The following is a 24,782-nucleotide window of genomic DNA, read 5'->3' as shown; positions in this document are numbered from 1 at the left end:
TACACAGATTTTAGGAGCTCTGTGCCAGGAACCAGGGGCAGAGAGCAAAATATATATTATATATATTTTTTCTATTATTTTACACATTCCCTTCCTGTTCAGGCTGAGATCCCCAATCAAGGCGGCTAGGGGCAAGTTAGAAGGGTTGTTTTCCCTGAGAAATCATACTGCAGGTGATACAACATTTCACAAAAGGCAGATGTCGTTGAGGCCGCTTCCTTAGAAGACAGCGAGGCAGTAGCAGTCATTAAGACTTCCAGGGTTTCTCCTGGAGACCGTAAACCCCATGGAGAGGCTAATCAGATGAGCATACTGGGCAAATTAATGGCTACTGCCTTTTTAGTTGTTTCTCAAATGTGTACCTTACTATTCAAATCTCGCCATCAAATTTATGCTCTGCTAAGGCCGTTGGTCAGAGGTAAGATAAAGTTATTTCCCGTTAAAGTGTATCTTTATCTGAATCCTGCCCCTGCTTTTATCAGCTCCCCTAACAGTGTTATGGGAAAAGGTGATTTCTCCCTTTTGAAGGCTTACTCTTATATTTATGTTTCAGGTCATTGTGGCATATAATCAAGACTGAAAAAAAGCAAAAGTTGGCCTGGGGATTTAGACCTTTGGTAGATTAGGATGTTGTGATATGCAAAATCACACCCCATCGTGGTGACTGTTCTTAGCTCTCTCTAGGGTGAGGAGTAATATTTATGATTCCTAATAAGAATTTTTCATCAGTCAGCGTAGGGTGGATGCGGGGAGCCGAAGTGGCTTCTGTCATTTAAAAACCCTTAATCCTCCTCGGCTGATGCTTTGCTGCTTCCCAGGATTGGTGCTTCCGGGGCTTGACAAAAGGACCACCATCTTCTCCTCAAGTCAGTTTCTTTCCCTACCACTCGTGCTTCCTCTGCACTTCTCGCACATTGTGCCTGGGTTGGTTCTTTTTTTTTCTTTTTCAGAACAAAATCCTCTTTGGAGATGCAGACTGGGGTTATGCAAGGAATTTAGAGTCTGCTTTACTCTGTTTGTATTTCCTGCCTCTGACATTTGCTTTCAGACTAATTATGAGCTTTTTGGTACCTTCTCCTTTTCCCCATTGCTCCTTCTTTAAACAAGGCTGAGCGGTCCTTTCCATCATGAGATGGAAATCTCGTCTGGCTCAGGTGGCTGAAGAATCAGCCTGCCTAGAAGCAGGGAATGGAGGACGTGACCTTTCATGGCCATATAATGTCTTTCTGTCCCCAAGGACCTTGGCCTTTTGCCAGAGTACTTAACTGAGTGAAGTTATATTTGTGAAAGAATAAATAGTCTCTACCATTTATATATTCATTCAGTCACCGTGTTTTGCTGACTTCTCCTCGCAGGCAGTGTGCTGGGTCCTAAGGCTTCAACAGTGACCCTGATAGTCACATGCCTACAGGGGCTATAAAACAAATAGGCAGTTAACATTGCTATAACTACAACTATGCTAGGAAAATCTGTGATTTTTTTCTCTATTTAGAAATAATTCGCAATTTCTTAAGGACTGCATTAACCTTCGGTAGGTAATTTGACCTGAGCCTCCATTTCTCACCCATATAACAGGCCCAACTTCTACATCATTGTGGTGTTCTAGGGATGCAGTGAAGCCAGGTAATGAAAGCTTCCTAGCACAGTCTGGCAGATGGAGGCTCTCAGTGACTGATGGTTTTGTTGTCCTTCTTCTGATGGAACACTCCTGGTACCTGGTAAACAGTTTCCACTTTTCTTCTTTTCTCGTTCATTGAAACAGCACTCCACCTGCCCTTCCTTCAGACCCTTAGAATCTCGTGTTGCTTCCCTTTCTGTAGCTTCTTAAATTTTTCCCCAGTATTTAGCCCAGTATTTAGCCCAGATATCTGGGAGGTGGCTGTTAGTCTCTGGAGAACAGAGGGACTCCTGCTCTGAAGGCTCTAGGAGGATTCTGGGGTCATCCTCATAGGATGAGCCCAGGGAAGTGTGTGTGTGGGGCGGGGGGGGCTGTGATAAGGAAGAATTCAATGAAGGCCCAGCTCACCTCCCTCTCTCACGTTATCCTGAGCCAGTGGAGTTCCAAGCCTGACTCTAACCCTTCTCCTCCATTGGATGCAGCCCTGTCTTCTTCCTTTGTGAAACCTCCCCTGATTATCAGGTCTTTAGCCATTCATTCAGTATGCACATTTATTGAGCACGTAGTGAGTGCAGGCACAGGGTACACAGCCTCTGCCCTCGCAGAGCTGAGAATCTAGTGGAAGGGAGATAGATGCTAGACAATCACATAAATGAAAAGAGTGGTGCTAAGTGTTACGAAGGACAGGTGCAGAGGGCAGTCAGAGCCTGTTACACCTGCTGGTGGGGCCAGGGAAGGCCTCTGAGGAAGTGACATTTAAAGAGACTTGCAGGGTGAGTAGGAGTTTTTAGGCAGAAAAGGGATGCTCATCACTGTGTTTCCTTAGAGCCCTGAAGAGTACACATCGTCTGGTCCAGTTTTCATATTACCCTTCATGTCATTAATTTGTTCATTCGCTTGTCTTTATTGAGCACCAATGATGTGCCTGGCACTGTTCTTGATGTGAAGGATATAATGGCAACAGACACAGACACCATCTTGGTGTCTTGGTCATGGAGCCATTCTGGTCCGTGGAACTCACATGCTTGTTATCTTTGTATGTGCATTTGTTTTGTTTCCTCTTCCATGTTCTCAGATGCACTGTGGGGAGGTAGCATGGTTTTGAGAAAGAGCATAAGTAGAAAAAACAGATGAAAGGGAAAAGAGATCAGATTTTAACTTAGGGCCTAAGGCGTGCCAGGCGCTTTGTCCAGTGTGCCATGGACACTTTGTCATTGGTTCTCTCAATTGCTCTGTGGACAGCTGTTGACTTATAGATGGCAAGGCTGAACTTCAGGAGCTAAGCTCCTCTCCTTAGGTCACACAGGTAGGAGGTGATGGGGTCAGGTCGCCTACCTGGGTCCATCCAGCTGGGCTACAAGAGCACTTCTTACCTGTGCTCAGTCCCTCCTTCACCTCTGCCTCACTGTAGGTTCTCAATTCATTTTACATCTCTGTGGTTGTATCCACTAGGTCTTCTTGGCTACCTTCAGTGGGCCAGGATGGTTCTCTCCATCCCTCTGGATCGGGCGGTCAAGTGGTGTTGGCTTCAACAGCCTCAAACTCTGCCTGCCTCCCCCAAGGAGCTTAGGACCCCCCCATTCTCCTTTGTCCCAGCTCCTTACCAGCTGAAAGATTTAACTCTTGTTAAATCTTAAGGCTGATGGTACCAGAGTAAGTCATTCTACCTGAGGCTGTTGGCCACTCTGACCTGCCTGGAATCACAGACAGCTCTACTGCAGGGATGAATAAACTTAACCCCCCACCCTTGGATTATATCAATTGCAATGAACTCTTGTTTTTAAAAGAAATTTTAGAGGAATCATTGGCGTGAAATTCAGAAGATTTCTGGGATTTTGAGAATTCTCTTCATTCCAGCCAAGATAGACTTTTTGTCTCCTACATCAGAGCAAAACAATCGCATTACTGCTGGATTAGAGAGAAGGAGAGACTTAAAAAAAAAATCACTGTGGGTACTGAGTCTATTCTGTAATATTATCAGAATTTCCCCTCGAAATTATAACTCTGGTTCGGTAGCTACATCAGATGCTAACGATCTTCTGTCAGTCATTTCATGAGGAATAATAACTGGCTTTCCTGTTCGGTTGAATGAGTTAGGCTACAGATGCACTGTGGACCCACGTTCTAAGATTTGTAGCAATCTTCTTTCATCCTTTTTTGAAAGTGAAATCTCTTAATAACTTAGAATGTTAATGAATATAGCTTGTCATAAAAAAGAAAACAGAACGGGCATCTTAGCTAGAATGAGCTATGCATTGAGAAACTATGAAACTGAAACTATGAATGAGAAACTAATCCTCTTAAGGGATTTGGGGCCACAGGGACATAAAAATAGGTTTCAACACAGTGAAACTTGGAATCGTAGAAGCAAGCTATGTGATGATGGGTCATGTAGCATAAGAATGGCCTGCTGGTTGTCTGACCCTCTCATCTGAGAGCTTCAGGCGTCTGCAGAGTGGGGTGGGAACAGTATCTCCGCTGGCTCCTTTAAGTTTGTTCATTTGACCAGCTAAGATCATTTTACATCTGCTGAGGGCCACGGGGGCTGCAGAATTGTGAGAGGCTGAGAACCCGGTTCCAGAATTCTCTGTGAGCAAGCATGCAGTTATGTAACTGAAGAGCTGCAGATTGCAAGAGTGGAGCTTGTGAAGGCTTTTCTTTGAGGACGGAACTTTACAGAACCAGGCCGGGTACAGCAGGAGCATGGCAGCTGCGGCAGCCGGCAGTGTTAGGAGAGCGATCACCCGGCGCCCAGTAAGGACGCTAAGCGTGTCACAGGTCCTCCTGAACGCATCCTCAAGATGGCTTTGTGGGTTGAGTGCTACTAACCCCATTGCGCAAATGAGGAAACTGAGGCCCCCAGAGATGAGCTCACATGGGAGAAAGTGGCAGAGTTGAGTCCACATATGCTCGGTTTGCCCGAAAAGCCCGCTTTCTTCAACAGCGCACAATACTCCCTCCGGTTGAATGGATTATTCAATCCTCAAATCTCCTGTGTAACTTAATTTGTTGTTGTTACTGGTTTAAACAGAACCACCCCAAACTTATCGAGTGCTTCTTTGCTCCAGTGTGAAGAGAAGGGATGAATTGGTGTGCGTCATGCTCAGCGCAAGCTTAGGAGGTCATTTAAACAGTGGACCGTTAGCACCGGAAGGCAGGTGAGCTCTCGAGTTGGCAGCCTGCAGACCCAGCCCCCAGCCCTGCTGCCCCGTGGATGAGTTCATTTGGTCTGTACTGTATTCATTTTTGATGAGTTGTTGATATTTAAAATGGAGACATTTCCCATAAATATCAGGGTTTCCTTCTTCTGTTACAAGATCAAAACTTCTGAGAACACTGAGCCCATGTGGTAGACACCAGCTTGAGCAGAGGTGGGGCTGCACCTTTAAACAGGCAGGTGTTCCCCAGTTTGCCCCAGTCCTCACTACTCTCAGATGTCTCCCAACAGTGAGGCCAGGTATTAGTTGCCATTTATAATCACAAATGAAGCATTAATTTTTTCTGGAAGTGAAATACTTCCTGGATCTGAGCGTCTAGCAATAGAACCCGGGAGGGTTTTCTGTTGCAAAAAAAATGGACTCAACATCCAACTACTTTACTCACGTTCCCCATCTGCCTGGCTCCCCCGGGCGTGGTGTGGTGGCCACTTGTGGTTCAGCCTCTTATTTTGCAGAGCAACCTGAGCCCAGAGAGGGAAAGCAACTTGTCCAAGATCGTGCATTCAGTTAATGGCAGAGCCAAGGTGGGAACCTGGATCCCTGACTCCCAACAGCCCTCTCCTGCTTGTCAGGGTCTGCAAAGTGCTGACTAGGCATGCTTGTTCCCACATCCTTGGTTTTGGGTGGTCTTGTGGAGATGCACTGGCAAACTCAAAACACCCTTCAACATGAAAAGTTATTCAACCACCTGGTATTGCCCTTCTCCCTCTTGGAAAAGAAAATACTAACTCTTTGAGGATCATATAATGAAAAATTTGTACAACCGCATTAGAACACAATTCCATTTGTGGTGCCAGGAATTATCAGTTTGTCTGGGGAAATTCATTATAATTAGCAGAAGTGAAAAATACAACAGGAAAAGCTGGGTCTGTCCTCCTGATTCTTATCTCGTTTGCTTTTAAAGCTTTTTTCTTTGTTGCTGGTTTTCTTATTTCTTGCAATCCTTGGGGTCCAAACCTGTTCCACTTGGTTGAAAAGTCAACTGGGGAGGAAAAAGCAAAACAACATTCTTTCACCTAAGCTGTCTCAGTAAATAGACCTTTCTTTGCAAAGGGAATGTTGTAAACCTGTGACAATTCATCTATGCAGCTGGAGAGAAGAATCAGTGATTTCCTTTCAGAATCACTGGGCAGGCAGATAGACCTGTTAATGCGACACGCCTTGCATCACCACCTGGACCAGCAACTGGTACTGTGATGCTTTGCTTATTGACTCTTCATTGATGACAGCCAAGTGAGCACTGAAAATGCCAGAAACAGGGGGGGTGGGGAAGCCACACTCTTTCATCTGCTTCCTAGTTTAGAGGCTCCAAGAGCATCTTTACTTTTCACAGCCAGATCAACATAGAAATATTTACAATCAGCTGCTTCCAGCCAAGAAAACCTGCTACAAGCTCTGAAAGGAAGGGGCATATGCTCTTCCCACCATCACCATGAGTGCTTGTGTGTGTGTGTGTGTGGGGTGTGTGTGTGTGTGTGTGTGTGTGTGTGTGTGTGTGTGTGTGTGTGTGTGTGTGTGTGTTCTGAACTCTGTTCTACCCCTGAAGAGGTAGACTCAGTTTTCTCTCACACCACTGGCTTGGGACTGTTCTAATCATATTTCTGTTAATAATGTTAGCAAAATATGAATGCATTTATCCTGATTTATAATCCCGATCTTCCAAAATGTCCAGTGCTCTGCCTGCATCTTTGCTCAATTCTCAGTTTTATTTCCTAATCACGCTGGAAGCAAGGACCATGTTTCAGGGGGAAGACGGTCGCTTGGAACGAATGTCATCTCACCTGCCCCTCACTAGCATAAAAACTTCTACAGCCCCTCAGGGTCTCAAATGCATGTTTCTTTGAGAAGAGAAGAGGGTGGTGTTTGGCTAGAATTGGAAAGAATTTCTTTAAAAACCTTTCTGTTTTCTTTTTCTCCCAGTTGAACTTGAATCTGAGCCTTGGTAAGTCCCAGGATCTCAGAGCTGGAAGGCTCATGGGAGATTACATCCTGGTCCCAAACCCCCAGCCTCACAGGAGGAGGTGGCAGAAAAACTGTGGGATCCTCTGAATTCAGGATGGTTTGGTAGAGCCTAATTCTTATTCAGTTGGTATTTGGGAAAGCAGGAATTTTGACAAAGCGCCTGAGCTGCCCACAGCTGGGACGTGCCTCCTGGGCCAGAAGGAAGTGCCTCAGAAGCCCTTTGCCAAAGGACATCATGCTGGTTCAGTAACTGTAGGAATATCAGTGAGAAAGTGACAAGCGTAAGGTTTAGCATGGAATCCGAGTCTCTCATGTCAGCTAGACAAGGGTGCACAGTGCTGCTTTAAAAGTGCTGCCCGGAGGCCCAATAGGATGTGAGACTGGCTGCTGCTGCTTGCCCACATGATCCAGGCTGTTGAACTCAGCCTTTAAAATGCCTTTGAATTCCTCCTCCTTTTCAAAGAAGTAGATGCTTCTCCATTTTGGAGGACCTGCAGCGTGGGTCCCGCTGAGCAGGAGAGAACATGCTTTACCTGCTCTCCAAAGAATGAGCCACAGCCTCCACTGTCAAAACTGGCCAGATTTGAGTTCCTGGGGGCAGGGAGGTGACCGGGTGGAAGCTGAGGGTCGGGCCTCAAACCACCTGCCCCAGGACTTGACCTTGGAGGGTTTTCAGCGGCCCCTTCTCTTGTCCATCTTGTGAATATGCCCAGAGGCTCAGGGCTGTTGGCTGCTGAGCCGGGACTCATATGTCTTAAAGTCTCCAAACCATTTTTTATGGGGACACATACAAATTCCTGCTCAACAGCCCCTCTACGCTCATTGACCTTCTTTTTAATGAGACTTCTTTTCCCAAGAGATGACAACTTGGCAACACCCAGGACTGCCTCTTCTCTGATTCAAATCTTGGAAACTTTCATCCATAACCCTACAAAGCCCCAGGGCAGATCTTTTAGGCTCGCCACATTCAATGTACAGTCATCCCTCAGCATCCTTCGGGGAATGGTACCAGGAGCCCCACAGATACCAAGATCCGTGGATGCTCAAGACGCTTGTATAAATGGAGTAGCAGTAATAGGTGGGTAGACTGCTAAACTGTCAGATTTGAACAAAGTCCGTTACTCCTCCTGTAAGAGCTCAGAATGAGGCCGGTACCCACCAGAACCGAGTGTCCAGCCCTCCCCCACTCTGTTACCTCAGGGCAGAGTGTGAACGGAAAGCAGAGACAGAGCAAAGTGGGTGAGGATGGGCAATTAAGAACCCGTTGCACTTGCTAGGAGGGTGATGGCCAAATGGGGCCGCTTTGGACACCCTGTAAATCATTTAATACCCTTCATCATAGCAGACGATCCAGAACAGGCCTGGGCAATGCAGTTTGGCGCCTAGTTTTACTTTAAACAGAATATTCAGTATATGTTGGCACTGCTTCCTGTTTGAGCACAAGTCATTGTTCAGAAATGTTTAAGGGCTTCATTTTTATTCCTGAGATAAACCTGGCTTAATATCCTGTTTAAAAACAAAAATACTCTGTTACTTGTTTAATTTGATTGCTGAAAAAGTTCTGCTTTGGTACAAGCTTGTGTTCATACTTGGGGAACCCCGTTTAAGAAGACACATTATTATCAGAGATAATTTGTTAAAGTTGCAGGTTATTCATTTTTATGTACTGTAACCATGATTCTCTTGAACCTTCAATTTAGGCTCTTGCTTTTTTCTCTTAGCATCGTGTCCTAAGTACTGTCTGTAGTGCTACATAATCACAGTAATTTCCATGGTTGCATCATAATCCGTTGAATGGAAATATCCCAGTTCTTTATCTTTACATTTTCCCGTAATTATAAATAACTTTGAGCAGAATATCTTCTAGATTTCTCTATAGTTTTGTATTATTTCCTGAAGATGGACTCTCAGAGATGTTGTATAAAGAGGATGAATGTGCTGTAGGCCAGACCTTCTCAGACTTTGGGGCACACACAGCTCGCTTGTGGATCTGGTGAAATACGGATTCTAACTCAGTAGGTCTGGGGTGGGTCTGACATTCTGTATTTGTGACAAACTCACTGATGCCGAGGCCGCTGCTCAGGTTTCAGACAGTCTCTTAAATCCTTGGTGTTATGACGTTAGACCCATTCTACCAAATCTACCAAATCACCATGCGGTCTGGTTACCTAGGAGCTCTGCCCCTCAGGCCTCAGGAGTATTTTCTCATCAAGAGAAAAGTTTTGAATAGGCTGGTGTCTAGAGAAGGTGGGAGCTGTAGGCCCTGCCTTCAACAAAAGCATCTAAACTCACTCCTGGCTGCCATTAGACTCACCTGGGGAGGACTTCCCTGGTGGCGCAGTGGTTAAGAATCTGCCTGCTAATGCAGGGGACACGGATTCGAGCCCTGGTGCGGGAAGATCCCACATGCCGTGGAGCAACTAAGCCCGTGCGCCACAACTACTGAGCCTGCGCTCTAGAGCCCGCGAGCCACAACTACTGAGCCCACATGCCACAACTACTGAAACCTGTGCACCTAGAGCCCGTGCTCCACAACAAGAGAAGCCACCGCAGTGAGAAGCCTGCGCAATGCAGTGAAGAGTAGCCCCCACTCGCCGCAACTAGAGAAAGCCACGTGCAGCAACAAAGACCTAACACAGCCAAAAATAAATAAATAAATAAATAATTATTTTAAAAATATAGAATCACCTGGGGAGCTCCCCCCCCCCACCCCGCACACACACACACAGGCATGCACGCACGCACGCCACTAAGGTCCACTCCAGACCAGTGCAAACAGAATGTCTGACAATGATACCTGGCTACCAGTAGTTTTGAAAGCTTCCCAGGTTTTAAAGGTGACTCCGTGTGTAGCCGGGGTTGAGGACCGTTGTTCTAAGCCCACAGAAGACCCACCTTACTCACTGAGTTCAACTGTGGTTTAAACCTGACTGGATGGAAAGCTTGGGGTTCACATACTACCCCCGACTCCACACTTTTGACAATGGATTCAGCACAGCTATGAGTTGTCTTTGCAATTCTAAAAATTAATAACCATAATCTGTAAGAGAAAATAAGGAATTTGTCATCATTGGTTTCTCTGTCAAACTCACTTCTCCACAGCACTTGCTGTTCCAGCTTTACTGAGTGCCACCAAGCCAAAAATCCCTTACTTTCCCTCCCCCTCCAAATCTATGCTGTCATCACTGTCATTTGTTTTGCATGCACTCTTTTTTCTTGTAGAAATCAACACATTGTATTAAAACTCTCTATTAGCGTGGCCATCACCTTCATTCAGACTGTGAGCCCCTTGAGACCAGATATAGACTCTGAGGCATCTTTTTATTCCCCCCCACCTTGATCAGTGCCTGTCTAGCACACAGTAGACACCCATTAAGTCATTGTTGAATGAATGAAATAGAATAGATTTTGATCACATGCGAGCCTGGAAGGTCATTCTCATTGTTGACCTATTCTCATTCTCATACCAGCGTGGTTCTAGCAAGAGCACAGATTGCCTAGATGGTGCCTGGTGCCAACATGGCCTTGGCCCTGGTAGTGTGCAAGATGGCAGACAGAACGCTCAGGGTGCCCTGTGTCCCTGCTGCTTCCCACCTGCTAGAGTAACACCTGCTGTTTCTCTTCGGCAGTTGCCTTTTCGGGACTCGGCTTCACGACGTTTTACTTGGCTGGCAAGCTGCACTGCTTCACTGAGAGTGGGCGGGGGAAGAGCTGGCGGCTCTGTGCTGCCATCCTGCCCCTGTACTGCGCCATGATGATCGCCCTGTCCCGCATGTGCGACTACAAACATCACTGGCAAGGTGAGTTTCTGCCTGGGGCCCGCCCAGTCCTTGGGCCGTCTGCCTCTCTCCTGCAGGGAAGCGGGGAGACATACACCTACTGGGGAGAGGTAAGTGCCCACTGTGAGAAGCCAGAGTAGGCTGAAATGACACAGCAGACACAGTTTTAAAGAAAATGCACCTGTTCAGGTGAGTTCTGGCCTTCATACTGTCCTTGCTGGGGACAGAATCGGAGTTCCTCCCCCTCCTTCATGCTCCAGTAGACCCCTCAGGTCCTGCTAGGATGGCAGGCGCTCAGTCACAGACTCAGATGGACTTCCCTGCTGGACCCCTTGCCTCCATCTCAGACTTGATGCCAAGTGGTTGTTGGCTCCTTTCACATCTCAGATCCATCCCACAAGGACATATCTGTCACCATGTCCAGGCCAGGGATGGATGCCAGCAGCCACTGCAAGGCTGAGTGAGGCTTACCTGTGTGTATCAGTCCTGGGGAATCTGTGCAAAGTCAAAATAACACAGAACAAGTGAGGGGCTTGTTCCTGGAATAAAACTAAACCATGCCACGCCCCTCTGCAGATGGGCTGCAGCTCTCAGCTTGAGTGGACCACAGTAGCATCTGCCACTGCAAGAAAGGGAGCAGAGGCAGAGGCGATGTCCACAGGATGTGTGGCCTCTGGGAGCGCAGGGTCTAGCGCTGTGTTTCCCAAAGGCCGATCCTCAGATCACCTGGACCAGGCCGCTCTGAGCTAGGAGCTGGATTCTTGGGGGTGGGTCTGGAGTGGCGGCCAGGAATCTGCATTGTTAACAAGCCAGTTTGTTAATTCTGATGACATCTGAGAATTACCATGGAGAGCTCCACTGTGTCAGCCTTCAGCAAATGCACTGAATTAAATGCGCCTAATCCAGCTTCCCTGGACGAGTGGCCTCTTCTGCGATTGGTCTGTGGCCTTCACCTGCTCTTCCTTTCCTGTCTTCCTACTGTCAGCAGGTGCCATTCCCCTCCTCCCCCTTTTCTGACCGCCCTCTTCTCACCTCTTCCCAGGTGTTCCAGTAGTAGCGAGGCGGCAATTGAGGCTAGAGGTGAGGGGAACTCCTAGTTGGAGGTGCCTTTGCCCCACCTTCTCCGGAAGCCTTCTGCTCCGTCTCTGGCCTCAGCTCCACCCTCCACCCTCCTGGAACTCACGTTCTGGGTGTCATGAGCCTCCAGCTTCAGCCTGGCGGGTGAAGGGGGAAAGGGAGACTGATGCGCGGTCTGGACAGGTGGAGGCATCAAGCACTGATGGGGGTCTTGAGGCCACGCTGATGGGGGCAGTCAGTCGAGGCCCATCAGGCTGGACCCGGAGCCCTCCCTTGTTCTCTGCTTTTATCAGTGACTTGGATGAAGTTCTGGATACATGAGACCACATAATGAGAGAGGGGTGGGGAGAGGATCGCTGAGCCAACGGCACAAGGGCATAACCATTGCACCCTTGGAACTAGGAATTTTTCCAACAGAATCATTGTGGTGTGTATGATTAGGGCATTTCCCCATGAGAACTGTTATGGGCTAGATGGCATTTCACGGACTGCTTCTCATTTATCCTTGTAAACTGTAGTTTCTTCTTCTGAACATGGGAACAATAATCCCCCGATATTTCCCAGAGCCGTTTCACAGGCTGAATGAAATAATGGATCTGAATGTACTTTGTAAATGAAAATGTATTGCACCAATGTGAATCGGTATTGTCGTTGCTTAGTGCATCATTTCTAAAGAAGGATGTGTGTGTTTCCCAAACCACTGATTTCGAGGTGGACATGCTTTTGGAACATGGTCTGTCTGTAAGCCGTGAATCCCTGGTTTCCACTTTTATTCAGCCACTTAGGACCTGAGAAATGATTAAGGGTTTTAGAGTTGAAGAGATTTTGGCTTCATCTTGGAAGGTAGTAAGAGCTTTTGGGTAGTGATCTTGTCTTGAAAACCTAAGACGTGAGGTTGGCCTCTATTAAATGCTCTTTTGTTACTCATTACCGAGCTGCGGCTGGCGTGTCATGAAAGGATGAAGGATCACAGCTCTTGGCTTTGGGGAAATGCTGGACTTCTGATGCAGCTGGTGCACTCGAGGCCTGCTAGCAACAGGGCTTCACACCCATTCCATCCAACTGGCACAGAAAGGAACTTGGAGCAGTAGAGGGAGAATATTAATGCTCTGTGGGCTGATGGGAAAGCAAAGCAAGAGAATCTATGATCAGTGATGTTTAGGACCATACTTGGGATGGGGGGGCAAGCCAAAATTGCATCATGGTAGACTCCTGCAGCCAAAACTGAATGTACCCCAGTTGGTACAGGTCATGGGTGTGGCCCAGCTATCCATTCGGCTGTGCCATCGTCTGTTCACTTTGTACCCAGGAGTCAGCCAGGAGTGGAGCGTTCCTTTCCTTGGATCCTCTAATGGGCTCCGAGTCAGGCTTATTTCACCTGAATTCCCCTTTATGAGGGCATCCGTCACTGTCTATACCAGTGGTCTCAATGCGGGCAACTGAACCTCCCAGGGGACATTTAGCAACGACTGGAGACATCTTCGCAAGTAGAGGTGGTGTCTGTGGTGGGTGCTACTGGCATCTCGTAGGTAGAGGCCAGGGATGCTACTAAACATCCTACAGTGCACAAGATAGCACCTTCCCCACAGCCCCGAATGTCTGTTGCTGAGGTTGAGAAAGCCTGACCTGTAGCCACATCTCAGCTCCATCTTTCTTTCCCTTATTACATCTTAAGAAGACGCAATGTTCAGTGAGTGGAAAATTGTATTCATTCAACACTCACTTATTAAGGGAGAAATCAAAGAGGCTGCCAGGGTTTCCAGAAGGGTTGGATAGTGAGGCCTTTGACTGCTGTGCAGGTGGGTGTTTGAGGCAGGATGCCCTACCGAGATTAATAAGTTGTTGCTCTTTGGTGGATTGAGGTGTCCAGTGCCCGTGGGCGGGGGTCATCTGTCATGATGAGAATTCATGGGGAGACCCATAGGCAGCAGCACAACCCGAGAACCTCTCATTATAGACTTCAGTTAACAACATTAATATTACGAGACTTTTATGACTCCATTCCAATTTTGATTTAAGCAACTGCGCCTGATGTGGCAGGATATCCAATTACTCGATTACATATTCATATACAGTAAATAGCCCGTGATCTCAAACGCTTTGCTCTGTTCATTATCATAGGGGTTTTCTGTTATCGACGCCCTTCTGGTCTTTTCTGCCTTTCCAGCTCCACTCCAAACACACAAGTCTGTTGTTTCATTAAGTGAGGAAAATGGAGGGCACAGGCCATGGTCTGGAGGGGCAGTGAAACACTTAGCAGGACCTCTTCAGAAATAAAAGCACTGGCTGGATAATAAATCTTTATCTGGCTAAGGTTCTCCACGTCTTTGTGACATGCTGGCTTTCGGGTCAGCCAGAAGCTAGAGAGTCCATGGGTGAGGCCGACCACAGGGCCAGTGCTTCACAAAGAAGCTTACCTGTGTGATTAACTGTGTGTTTTCAGAGTTAAAACTTGTGGAATTTCCATGCTGGGAAGAACATCTGTAGAGAAAAACGCACAGAAAGAACAGAGCACCTCATTGAAGCCTCTTCTGCCCCAACTCACAGTCTTGTGTGAGTGTGGTTTCCAGTCAGTGGACAGTTATAGCTAGAAGTGGCAGGAGTGTGTTGTTTTTCTCCATTAATGGACATAATGAGGAGCTGCCTCTGCCCTCAAATCCCTGGATCTGGGTCCAGGCTTTCCTTGTGTGACTCCAGCTTTCGGGTAGCCTTCTAACCAACGCTGATTCTCTAATCATAGGTCATTTTAAGCAGCGCTGAGTGCCTGTGTAGTGTTTCGTCATAAGAAAGAGCACCTCCCTCTGGATATAATCCAGAAAACCATGTCTCAAGGGAGGAAGCAGTCATTTGTTTCCACCCAGCCTGCGGCTGGAACGCATCCATGTCAGTCACAGATGCCATGCTTGACTGGGCTGAAAATTTCAAGATGGTGCCATTGCCTTTGCCAGGTTTCTCTGACTGGGCTGTGAAGGGTCTGTGATGTGAAATGAATTTATGTGTAGTTTCCAGTCTCTGCAGATGCGGTGTTTGGGGACAGAGACACAGCGCCCGACTGTACATGAGCCACACTAAAAAGCCAGGTAGAGGCTGCTCCCTCCTCTCCCCCCACATTCACCTACACACACACACGCACACACACACACGCACACATGCACACACGCACGCACGCGCACACACACGCACGCACGCGCGCACACACGCACGCACGCGCGCACACACACAGTTGAGGCACACACACTGTTCACCAGGCCTCCCTCCCTTGGGCTGTCAGAACCAATCTCTAAATTTTCTAAATGAAGTGACTTGAAAAGGAGACTTTGGAATGAAACCATTGTTCCCACCAAAACCCACCAGCCTTACATAGAACAAGAACACTGAGATTCTCCCTCCGAGATCCTCCGTCCTGAGTGAACTGATCTCCCCTCATCTTCCCTCTGCAGTCAGCTGTCCCGGGTGGTGGGGTCTGCATTCACATTTGTCTTCAGCTGCCAATGCTGCTTGGGGTCTGGGGACCTCTGAGCCTTGACTGCCCATGAGTCTGCCCATCTCTGCCTTCATACCCAGGGCATCCCCGAGAGAGGGCTCGAGCGGTCTGCAGCCCCAGGCCGCCCCCTCCCTTTTAATCAGAACCTGCTGGACAGGGAGCTTTGGGCCTCAAGAGAGGCTTTCTCAGCCAGGCCCTCTGCCCTCTGCCCTGGCGTCCCTCATTCCTTAGTTCCCAGGGAAGATAGGTTTGGGCTGCTCCCAAGTCTCGTTGACCACCTGGCTTCACTTATTCGAGGGAATGCTCTCCTCTGTTTTCTGTGATTTTCTCTGGTTTCTTCTGTTGGCTCTATGTTCAGAATAGTTCCAGAATCCAACTTCCTTTTCCCACTGTAGTCCACCCTCACCTGTTGCCTGGCTTATTGCTGAAGCCCGGCTGCCATTCTCCCTCCTTCCTCCTTTGCCCCTCACACTGCAGCCAGAACGAGCCTTTAAAGCCCTGTCACATGTGGTGCCTCACCTCCGCGAAAAGCCCCTGGTCACTCCCCATTGCTGTCAGCGTCAAAGCCCAGGTCCTGCAGTGGCATTAAGATCTGGTCCCTCGGTTCCTGCCTCCCTGTTAGTATTCTGCACCGCCCCTCCTTGTTCATGCCAGTGCTTTCCCACCTCAGGACCTTTGCACTGGCTCTCTCCCGTGCCTGGAATGCTCTTCTCTCAGATGTGTGTGTGGCTCCTTCCCTTCCCCCTCCTAATCTTAGGTCGAGTGAGGCCGTCTTAAGTGACCATCCTGCTGAAATCGCAGCCCGTCCACCACACTCCCTGTGGCTCTCACCTTTGCTCATTTATTACCGCCGTCTGACAAACTAAGTCATTTCTTAGTATTGATTATTGTCCGGTCTTATCTACTGGAGTAGGAGTCTGCAAACTTTTTCTGTAAAGGGTCAGATAGTAAATATCTTAGGCTTTATGTGGGTCATACAGTCTCTGTTGTAGCTACTCAAGTTGGCAATGGTGGCGTGAAAGCAGCTATAGACAGCATGTAAATGAATGGTGCACATAGTTTGCTGAGCTCTGTACTAGAATATACTCTCTCTGTGTGCAGGGATTTGTGTCTCTTTTGTTGGCATGACACTTAGTAGGTACTTGTGTTAGTTTCCTAGGGCTGCTGTAACGAAGTTCCACAAACTGAGTGGCTTGGAAGAATAGAAATCGTCTCATGGTCCTGGAGGCTAGAAGCGGAAAATCAAGGTGTTGGCCGGCCACACTCCCTCTGACACCTGTCCGGGAAAGAGCCTTCCTTGCCTCTTCCAGCTTATTAGTCCCAGATATTTCTTGGCTTATGGAAGCATAATTCCAGTCTCTGCCTCCATCTTTACATGGTATTTTCCTTGTGTTTCTTCATATCATCTTGCCTCCGTGTGTGTCTGTCCCTGTGTCCAAATTTCTCCTTTTTATAAGGACACCAGTCGTAGTAGATTAGAGCCCATTCTACTGATCTGATTTTAACTTTCTCATCTTTATACGGACTCTATATCCAAATAAGGCTATAGTCTGAGGTACTGGGGGTTAGGACTTCAGCATATCTTTTGGAGGAACAATTTTTGATGCATAACAGTGCTCAATAAATATGTGTGGAACGAATGAATGAATGATTTTGACTAAATCCTATTCCTTTCTTACTAGTATCTTTTTTTCTATACACTGGTTTTTTCACCCATTCTTTCATGCACTATGTTGCCTGTGTCCAGGCATTCTCTGGTGGAGGCCATCAGTACTGAGGTAGACAGACTTGGCTCTGCCCTGCCAGCTTACAGTGTACCAGGTGGATTGTGCATTCTCTGTGCTATGTAAGTTCTTTTATAGAAACTCAAAGTCACAAAAACAGGACGCTTCATTAGTAGTAGAATAAAAAGAACAGAAACAATCATGTGAGGTTGTTGAGTTATCCAGAGCTGGTATTTACCCTAGGGTCTTGGGTCATAGAGCCCAAGGCACACAAGGTCCCAAGTCACACCAGCTGAGTGATGTTGGATGTTTCCATGGCAACAGAGAGGGCTGTGTTCCTCTCAAGGACTTGACAGCACATCTTCAGAAGCCTTTCTGCTTGTTTGTGTCGGAGCAGGTGAGCAGGGCTGTCACCTCAGTAGGCCAGACTCCATGAGACCCTTTCCTGTCCTTTGACCTCATAAGAAGGGGTTGGGGTCATGCCCATTTTATGGGTAAGGATTCAAATCCAAGTTGCCTGATTCAAAGTTTAGCCCTCTTTCTACCACCGTTGGAGCATACTAGGTGTTGATTCTAACCTCCCCTTTTAAATAGCTTTGTTGAGGTATAATTCATAACTCATAATTCATAAATTCTCCCAATTCAAAGGTTTTTAGTATCTTCAGAGTTGTGCAACCATCACCACCATCTAATTCCAGAAAATGTTCATGTCTTCCATCCACTGCAGCCCCTGGCAGCCACGAATCTACTTTCTTTCTCTGGATCTCCCTCTTCTGGACATTGCATATTCCAGGCATCACACAATATGTGACCTTTTGTGGCTGGTGGTGTCTGTTCTTTAGTGCATCTTGTAAATGTTGTTCAGCGCATCTCAGTTCACCAAACATTTACTGAATGTTTGCTGGGCTCCGGGGAAATGAAGGTGAGGCAGTCAAGGCGGGAGTCAACACCGAGAGGTAGATGTGGGCTGAGAGGTGCACAGGCAGCAGCCCAGAGAGCCAGTGGGGACCCTGGTCCAGGCTGAGGGGACGTGGAACACCCTTCTTTTCCAGCCCACACCAGAAGCCTAGTCAACTTACGTCCTATAGACTTACAATGACACCACCCCCTGAGAGAAGATGGACCTTCCTTCAGTTTCTCAGACTTGCCACGCCCCTTCCTTCCTCTGCCTAGAAGACTGCGCTGTCCTCCCTGCCTCCACTTCCCCCTCCCCCGGGTTCACACCTGGTTGTCCTGCAGGGCTGGCTGGTGGGTCTTGTCCTCAGTGAAACTCCCCCGGTCCAGACAAGCCAGGCCACTCTCTGGCTGATCTCACAGACCCACCTGCTCCCTCATGGCGTGCACTGTAGCTGCAGCTCACTGATAAGACTGTCACTTCCCCTAGGACTGGGAACGTGTCTGTTTTGTTCAGCCTCGTGTCCTAGGACCGGGCATCACCCCTGACACCTGATCCCTGTGCAACATACGTGATGGATGAATGACATGAAGGCTGAGTGAGGAGACTGCAGCGTGTGTGCTCCGGGGACACGGAGCTCCACATATGCCCCCACTGAATCACAGCCCCACCTTGTCCCATGCTACCATATTTGGGGTGAAGTCAAACCCAAGTAGTTTCTTTCCCTAATAATGGCCCACTTGGCCCCTGCCTGCTTTTCTGTCAGCACACGCTCTATGGAATGTGAATGTGATTTCATCAAGTGGCACTTGGTGGCATTCTCTCTCATAAAGTAAGTCATTTTGTAAATCTTGTTCACCACCTTTGTGATGAGCAAAGCCCCGGATGACTTTGTTGAGAAGGCGCCTTCGCTAGACCTTTCATTGCCCTGGTTACTTCTGATAACTGTGGTGGCACCTATGATACCACTTTTTACTCATTCCATTAAATGGGAAAACAACATTGACAGCAATCACCATTCTCTGGCTTGCTGCCGCACCAGTCAGCCTGGGGAACATATACTCAGAATGATTTGATGTCTTTTGGTCAGTGACGCACCTAATAAAATGCCTTGTCACAGAAAATAGAAAGTCAAATGGCATTATTTGTAGGTTTTGCTGTGTGGTCTGTTCAGTAGTCAGTGGCTTAAATGCAGGTGTCCTGGATCATTTCAGATACTAATAAAAATAACACTCTGTGGGGCTGTTCTCTGGGGCTATTGGAAAAACAAAACAATAGTATGACTCTAAGACCTTGAACTGGAAAAAGCCCTGGCACATTTCACAGGCTGCTGGCCACAGGCTGTGTGAAGAGTTTCTCAGTTTAAGGAATTTGATTTAATCGTGTTAATTATGCCTCGTGACTCCAGTGAGGAATTCATAGTACATATCACTTTCCAGTTTCTTGGGGGACAGATGTTTTTTAAGTTCACGTGTTTATTTAAAATGCTGTGAAAGTTTGGCCATGCTAAAGAGATGACAACTGTAGACGGCTGAGTTGGTGTGTGAGAAGAAGGATGGGAAAGGACTAGAAAGGCCCCAGTAGTGCCGGAGAGGAACAGAGGAACAGTGATAGACACTGTTTTTTTAGACAATGTATTTTAAGGTCTTGTTTTGTGTTGTGCTCTGGGATATACTGCTCAGAAGCAGTTCTCATTAAATCATTGTCACGACTCAGTGACGTGGATATTGAGATTTGCGTTTGAGAGCTAGGGGGACTGAGGCTTCGAGGTGCAGTCTTGCCCTGGTCGGGGCTGCAGTGTCTTTGTCGAGGATTCCTCAGCTGGGAGGATTCTCAGGCCGGGGGTGAGAGTAGATGCTGGATACCTTACCATGGCCCCAGATGCCTGCTCTGGGAGCGAGGATGGGCCCCTGGGTCTCACTGATGTCTCTCTCCGATGGTCCTCTCCTCCCCTCCTACCTTGGAGGCTACTCACCAGGGCTGAGTGGCCACTCATCTGTTTTCCTCGCTTTTCTGCCAGGTGGTGGCTACAGTCGCACCGTGTTTGCACTCCTACGGAGAGGAAGTAGCTATAGTTATTCATTCTCTCTCTGACCTGTTAGAATGACCTTTGTTTGTAAGAGACGTTTTATCCCGATCAGGGACGGGACCTACTTTCGGAATACGCCTTGGCAACTTCCAGTGACCTGAAGGCAGTCTCAGGAGGCTGACCCTGGGGACCAGATTCCTGGGACACTCACACGAGAAGGCCTCTCAGCAGCCACGCACTTGGTCCCAAGGAGGGAACTAGAGGGGGGACCGGGGCCCACACAGGACACCACAGGGCAGTCACCAGAATCCAGCCCCCAGTTACTGTGCACGTATTCGTTCATCCACTTCCTTCCTTCCACCAACTTAATTCTGCGTAAGGTGAGCAAAGTGCTGTCCCAGGCACTGAGGAATCAGCAGCCAGTGACCCAGACAGAGCCCCTGCCCTGGTAGAGTGTAGAGTCCAGTGTTAAACATTACATCATTGCACAGCTCGGTACGATTTGCCATTCTTATCCCCCGGGGGCTAATGAAAGTGTATCCCTGGGAGACAGGGTCTAGTCTGGAGGTCAGGTGATGCATCCTTGCACAGGGATGTTGAGTGGAGCTTGGAAGGATGAGTAGGAATTGAATAGGTGAGGTGAAGGGAAGGGGTTCCCAGGATTGAAGGGGAGAAGGGGGAGGAAGCAGACACATTGGAGAAACAGAAGGAAGATGGTGGCTGCAGCAGAGTGAGGGGACGGGGATGGCTGGGAGGTCGGCAGGGCCAGGTATGTGGCTTTGAAGGCCGTAGGGCCTTAATCAAGTCCCTAAGAGCAGTGGGAAGGCGTCTAATCAGGCAGATAACCTCATCTATTGTTATGGAATAAGATGTTATGGAAAAATCCAAACAAACTTTTTGGCCAACCCAATATTTGCACTTGGGAAACCATCACTAGCAGCTGTGTCCACCCTCAGATGCCAGAGCAGGGTCTGGGCACCTGTTCTGCACACAGTGGACCTTCATTATGCCATTGTAGGAATGCCTGTGTTCCTTACCTGTTTTGATGCTGTTTATAGATAAAATTACATGCACTAAATTACTATATTTATTTAAAAGAGCTTAAAGCTATTTATTATAGTGATTTTAAACGTTTTACTCTTAGTCTAGTAAAAATGCTGAAGGTAGAAGCAATTCTTCAAAAGATAATAAAATACCAAAATATTGTCCTTTTCCTCAAAGATGATCCCAGTTATTCTAGATGGAGCCAGAATACCTGTCACAAAAGGGCTGCTAAGTGGGGTGCAGATATCTAAGTGGTGAACAGTTTGTTTTCTTTGAAGATATATTTCTTTGACAGCCACCCCAAATTCCCCTGCAGGAGACACAGGAGAGTCAGCTTGTGACTTAAACTGAGGTCAGTACACGGTGTGTTGCTTACTGGGAAGGGTCTGGAGACTTAACATCCCCGACACTGGTAAAGGAAAGCTGCTGTCCCCCATCTGAACCCAGGTGCACCGCCCTTCAGTCATGGCCTGCTGTCTTCTGAAAGCTGGGACAACAGAAAGCCTGGGATGAACCTGCCAGGGTTCGAGCAGAGCCCCGAGAAGCAGTGCAGGCCAGAGTCGGGACGCCAGAGTTCAAGGCCAGTTCCATCATCAACAAGGGGTGGGGCCGTGGAAAGTTCTGTTGGCCTCTCTGAGCCTGAATTTCTTCTGTAAAATGGGGCTGATGCTCCCTGCCCATAGCAGGTGTGGGCGATTCAACAAGGTAATGCAGGTGAAAGTGGAAACCCCCAAATGGAGGCTAACAGTTCAGCCTGGCAGCGACCCTCATGAGAGTGCAGAGTTTCTCTTGTCAGGGGAGGTCTTCCATTATTTTAGGATCTTTTTGGCAAGAATAACCCATAGTCAGTTTAAGGGGCATGCGTGCACATGACACACACATGCACACACACACACAAACACACACAGTGAAGATTGTTGGGATGGGCTGCTTTCGTGGGGTCTCTACTGGGAACCAGCTGAATGCCCTTTTTGGCAAGGGGCCGCCATAGAGGTGGTGAAGAGGCCTGTTTCACCTGCAGATACCCTCTCCTGCCTTGTCTGCCCCCCCAGCGCCCTCCAACTTGATAAAATCTGCAGCTTTTTGGAGGCATTGGGCCCCTCCCACCGGGACTGTCGAGTTTGCCAATGCTGGTGTATAATAAAATGTTTCATTCTCTTTGTGACTCAGAAGTTTCATTTCATCCCTGGGAAATCACTGACTGAGGCCCCACTGGGTCTCTGTGGTACACTGGCAGCATTGCAGGAGTCCAGTGGGAACTTGCTAAAGGAAAAGAAATGACAGCCCCCGAGGGTATCCAGATCCCATGGAGATGGCCGGAATTCTTCCAGAACTTGGAATTGATTTTCAAAATCAAGAATGCAAATCTGAGTTCATGCTGTGTTCAGCTGCATATTATATAAGGAGAAGATTCAAGTACACACTTAAAAGGGATGTTTAAGCTCTAAAAAATGATAAGAGTTTGCGGAGGCCACAGATCTATAGATCCAGTGAGGTTTCTCTTTCCTTTAGTCTTTCAGGGGGTCCAATCAGCAAACCAGTCATTGCAGGCAGTAGGAAAAGCGCTTTCTGGAAAACATAACTGGCCACATTTGAATGAATCATAATGCGTTTCTCCCGGTTTTGCTCTTCTGTCCTAGATTCTTTTGTTGGTGGAGTCATTGGCCTCATTTTTGCCTACATTTGCTACAGACAGCACTACCCGCCTCTGGCCAACACAGCTTGTCACAAACCCTACGTCAGTCTACGAGTCCCGCCGTCGCTGAAGAAAGATGAGAGGCCCACGGCCGACAGCGCACCCAGCCTGCCCCCTGAGGGGATCACCGAGGGCCCCGTATGACTGGGACCTCGGAGGATGGTCGCTGAGCCCAGGCCACGCTCTACCACCTATCATAACACAGTAGAAGAGGTTTTCTGTAGTGTGCTCCTCATCAGTTGTTTATCCAAGTTATCCTCCTGCTTCCATTTTGCCGACGGTGTTCCTGCTACTTTAAATGTCTACTTTCAGCTCTCCTGAATTTGCAAGGGAAGGACCCAGGAACGTTCTCTGAGAGACCTGTGGGTTTGGAAGGAGGCTGCAAGGGTGGGCGGGCACAGCTTGGTCGATTCCTCCATCTGAAATATTTTCTATTGCAGCCAGCATCCTATGATTTCACGGTTGTAAAGCATAATAAAATGTCGCACCTGGAAGATGTGGCATTGGCCGTTCAGCGCACAAGTCATTCGGGGCCGCAGTGAGTCTCACATCCGCCGCCGCGTGAGCATCTGGCCCAGCGCTAGCTCTGGCTGTGGTCATTCTAGGTGCTGAGCTGGGGGCAAAGGCTGAGAACTTTCACAACAGTCAGCCACAGCTTATGTCTCTGAAATGGACTTGCAACTTGGAGATACAGCCTTAGTATCTCCAGGGCTTTTTGAATCGTTGAATCTAGAAGGAAGTGAGATGAAGAAGCTCAGGCATAGGCTTCCACCAAACACGATGAAAATAGAGGTTCCAAGTATGGGGAGGGGGCCACTGCAGTTTTCTGAGGGCCCTGGCTACCATATCCTTTCAAGGGAACGGCTGGGTGACGATGAAGTAAGAAGCAGCCTCCAGGTAGGAGCTTTTCCCCTGTAGGATCCCAGTGCTTGAAAGCTTCTCCAGGTGGTGGCGGCAAGTCCCCATTCCTATCTGGCAGGTGGCCTTACAGCATGAGAGGGCGCGGGCAGAAGGTGCCGGAGCACGATCGGCAATATGCTGTCTCTTGCTCGGCTCTTCGAACTGTTTAAAAGCGGCCAGTCGAGAACCGTTTTTAGTCTGAGTACAGAGCCTGCCGCTCCTCGGCCAGCTGGTTCTCTTCAAAGCAGCGGGCGTCCCTCCGTTCAGTTCTGATCACGCGCACCAAGTGGTTCTCCAGATTCCTGGGCCTGCTGCGATGGGAAGCGTTTCTGGTGTCTGAAGACTGTCACTTTCCAGCAGTCCATGGAACAGACTGCATTTGGAAAGACTCGAGGGGCTGTACAAGTGGTCACCTGCATAGCTCTGCCCGGGGTGTGCCAGTTGGAACCATCAGGATGTCTTTGATCAGCCACGTCCACTGCGGGCTCAGCCTGGGAGTGTGTGAAGATCTTATCAAATGAGCCCCAGTGCAGCCCTGCAGCTGTGGTCCTTCCAAACCTGTGTCTGCACTGAGCCAGGGAGCCGCCATCCTGTTGCGGGGTCGGGGGAGGGGAAGTCTTGAAGTGACATCCTTCCAAAGTCAGATGTTTTTACATTGCAGCAGTTACACTCACAAGCAACTTTGAAAACACATGTGAGATACTTTAAAAGCTAAGTCATAGCAATTCATGAGATCATTTTAAACCCAGAGCCAAAATTCATGTAAAATTTTAAACAATATTCTGATCTAACTAAAAATTTCGTAATTTTCAAAATAAAGTCAAAAATAAAAATGCAGGAAAAGGAGCCTTTGCTACCTACTGTTTAGAAAAAGAACACCCAATGCAGCCGGTATACTTCTTTGATTCCGGTTTTCCCCATACTCTGCATAGCAAGCAAAATGAAAGCGACGAGAGAGTTACACTTCAGTTAATGATGACAAAATTCTGGACCATGAAATGTAAATTTAATATAAACACATTTAAAGATAAATGGAAGGACTCTGAAAAGTAACAAAGAACAGAGCGTTGTTAATGCTGATGATTATTCAGTTGAAAGTCCTAAGACAGGCCATGTAAATGCTTTCATTAAATTGTAATTAAAATCACAAAGGACGTAATAACCTGAAGTGTATGGCAGGATCCTTCGGAGACATAATTAACAGTATGAGCCAGTTCACAAAAGGCAGGTGTTTTTGTGGATCCATATATTTTAATTTCACGCTCCATTAAGGTGAAGGAAATGCAACATCGCAAGGCACTAATAAAACGGCCAAGAATGGAGACATTTGCTCCCCGGCCCCCGGTCTGTTTTGGA

General features: G+C 47.9%; 1 protein-coding gene across 4 annotated transcripts in view; it reads left to right on the top strand.

Moving 5' to 3' along the window:
• Positions 1–22,670, top strand: part of PLPP4 (phospholipid phosphatase 4) — a gene marked incomplete at both ends in the record, with an annotated part of 118,164 nt that extends 95,494 nt beyond the window's left edge. For 2 of the 4 annotated variants that reach the window (XM_082854750.1, XM_082854748.1), the window contains 2 exons: positions 10,428–10,598; positions 22,471–22,670. In XM_082854750.1, coding sequence (XP_082710876.1) covers positions 10,428–10,598; positions 22,471–22,670 — 371 coding nt within the window. Of the gene's footprint in view, positions 1–10,427; positions 10,616–22,470 lie in introns of those variants that run through there. The other 2 variants (XM_082854749.1, XM_082854751.1) reach the window with 2 other exon arrangements.
• Between the last annotated feature and the right edge of the window lie 2,112 nt (positions 22,671–24,782).

The sequence above is a fragment of the Leucopleurus acutus genome (assembly GCF_964270905.1).
Source record: "Leucopleurus acutus genome assembly, chromosome: 14".
In the NCBI taxonomy this organism is placed as follows: domain Eukaryota; kingdom Metazoa; phylum Chordata; class Mammalia; order Artiodactyla; family Delphinidae; genus Leucopleurus; species Leucopleurus acutus.
This window is presented reverse-complemented; position numbering and strand designations above follow the sequence as displayed.